The 2,554-nt window shown below is 57.8% G+C and overlaps 1 protein-coding gene across 1 annotated transcript in view; it reads left to right on the forward strand.

Annotated features, from left to right (window-relative positions):
* The first annotated feature begins 102 nt into the window (after nucleotides 1–102).
* RETSAT (retinol saturase) overlaps nucleotides 103–2,554 on the forward strand; it is a 6,422-nt gene continuing 3,970 nt past the window's right edge. Inside the window, exons 1-4 of the mRNA XM_017738672.1 lie at nucleotides 103–196; nucleotides 541–723; nucleotides 1,470–1,714; nucleotides 2,208–2,409. Of these exons, the coding sequence (XP_017594161.1) occupies nucleotides 103–196; nucleotides 541–723; nucleotides 1,470–1,714; nucleotides 2,208–2,409 (724 nt within the window). The remainder of the gene's footprint in view (nucleotides 197–540; nucleotides 724–1,469; nucleotides 1,715–2,207; nucleotides 2,410–2,554) is intronic.

Raw genomic sequence — 2,554 nt, forward strand, 5'->3', positions numbered from 1 at the left:
CTCCCCCCCCCCCCCCCCCCCAGACACAAGCCCTGGATTTGGGAAGCTCAGGCTGTCCCTCCCCAGGCAGGAGCTGCCATCCCATTAGGAGTGAGCAGGGCAATGTTTGTGGCTGCAAAACCCGTCCCCCCCCCCCGCCCCCCGCCCGCCCCGCTCGTCACCGACAAGGCTGTGCGCAGGACCGTCGTCAAGACAGGTACGGGACCCCCGGGGGCATCAACAGCCCAGGGTGTCACCGCCCCCCAGGACAGCACTGGCCCCCCAGGGTGGTGTCATTCCCCGGGACAGCACCGCCCCCGCGGTGTCATTAATCCCCCCGGAGCGGCATCACCCCGAGGGTGGCATCACGCCCCGGGCTGTCCTGGACCCCCGGGGCAGTACTGACCCCCCCACGGTGGCATCTCCACCTGCGGCAGCATTCATTAGCCCCCCCCGGGGTGGCACTGTCCCCCCCCAGCATCACCCCCTGCTCACCGTGGTTTCGGGGGTCCCCCATGCCGTGGGGTGCCCCCTCAGTGACTTTCCCTGCTTTCCCCGCAGTGTTCTCCCCAGAGAAGGTGCCTCAGGGGCTCGATGCCATCGTGGTGGGCAGCGGCGTGGGCGGCCTGGCGGCTGCGGCTCTGCTGGCCAAGGCCGGCTGGCGCGTGCTGGTGCTGGAGCAGCACGGGAAGCTGGGGGGCTGCTGCCACACCTTCACCGAGAAAGGCTTTGAGTTTGACACTGGTATGATTTGGTGCCCCAAATTCCCCCCGGACCCAGGGGAGGGGCATGGGAGACCCTCAGGGTGGGAATTGCACCCGTTGGGGTGCGGACTGGGGCTCCCCAGCACACACCTCGCGTTAGACAGCCCATTTTCCTGTTCTTCATCCCAAAATCCTCTGGCTGTAGGATACCAAACCCCCCAAATTCCCTATATCCAGCCCCTATGTAATTCCCAGCACGGGGGATGTCACCTCAGGACACATCTTGCTGGCACACTTTTTGTGGCAAGACAAAGTCCGGCTTTCAATCTCCGGGATTAATTATTTATAGCAGAGGTGAATAGCAAACAGTAACAAAATTCCAAAATTACCAGTTAAAAACACTAAAGCCAGTGCCATTCACCCCAGTTGGGAGGCAGGTATATCCCAGTTTTTCCCTTTTCCTTCCATATGAAGCTGCTGGGCTGGGGGGTGGAAAAACAAGAGGAGGGTTCTGTACATCCCAGGGTGGAAAAAACCCAGTAAAAATACCAAAACGTAACAAAATTCCCCAAACTCCTAATTAATAATGCAGTGGCGAGCACTGTGTACCCTAAGTAGGAGATGGGTGTATCCCAGATTTTCCCTTTCCTTTCCACATGGAGCTGATGGGGTGGGCATGGATAAATAAGAGGTGGGTTTGGTGCTTCCTGGGGTGGGAAAATAAAAGAAAAAAAAGGGGAAAATAAAGGAAAAAAGAGGATAATAAAGGAAAAATGTCTATTTTAGGGATCCACTATGTGGGGCAGATGCAGGAGGGCTCCTTGATGCGGTTCCTGGTGGACCAGCTGACAGACGGGCAGCTGGAGTGGGCCCAGCTCCCGGCCACCTACGATGCCGTGGTTTTGGGGGACCCCCAGGGTGCTGGAAAGACCTACCACCTCCATTCTGGGAAGCGGGAATATTTCCGGAGGCTGAAGGAGCAGTTCCCTGGGGAGGCAGCGGCCATCGATGAGTTCCAGCGGTTGGTGAAGGTAGGGGCAGATCTGGGTGGGATAAAACGAGGGGAGTTTGGATCTGGGGGTCACACAAAGAGGGGAACCCCCCCAGCACCTGGATACCGGGCCCCCCCCCGGGAATAATGGCATCACCCCAAAAGCGTTGGGAAGCAAATCCAAAATCACCCTTTTCTGCCTCAAAAATGCAGCACCACAGATGTTTTGGGGGAGATTTTTGGGCAGAGTTCTTTAAGGAAGCTTTTTTGAAGAACCTTTTTTTTAGGGAGCTTTTTGGGGGAGTTTTTCGGGAGGACCTTTTTGGAGCAGTTTCAGTGGGGGAGCTTTTTTGGGGAAGCTTTTCCTAAGGGAGGTTTTCGAGGGAAGCTTTTTGAGGGAGCCAGTACTCCCCTTGCCCACAGCTCCCCAGGATGCCCAGCAATGAATTTAAGGGGAAAAAAATGCTTTGGAGCATCTTTGGGTCGTGTCTGAGCCCCCGGGTGTGCCAGTGAGCCCCAGGCTCTCCCTGCAGAGCTCCGGCCGCGGGGTCGTGCTGCTGGGTATCCTGAAGATGCTCCCGCGGTTCCTGGCCGGGCTCCTGATCCGCTCCCAGCTGCTCCCACGCCTCTGCCCCTTCTCCCGCCTGGCCTCACGCAGCCTCAAGGAGGTGGTGGATGGTCTCACCCCCAACCCCGAGCTCCGGGCTGTCCTCAGCTACATCTTCCCTACCTACGGTAGGTGACCAGGAGGCTCTGGGATGACATCAAACCCTTTAGAAACAGAGAAAAGGTAACAAACTCCTTTTTTCCATGCTTTTGGGAGGTTTGCAGGGATGCTGTGGTGGCTGCTTGACCAGCATCTTTGTCCCCAAGTCACCGG

The sequence above is a fragment of the Corvus brachyrhynchos genome, unplaced genomic scaffold, assembly GCF_000691975.1.
Source record: "Corvus brachyrhynchos isolate BGI_N302 unplaced genomic scaffold, ASM69197v1 scaffold141, whole genome shotgun sequence".
Lineage (NCBI taxonomy): Eukaryota > Metazoa > Chordata > Aves > Passeriformes > Corvidae > Corvus > Corvus brachyrhynchos.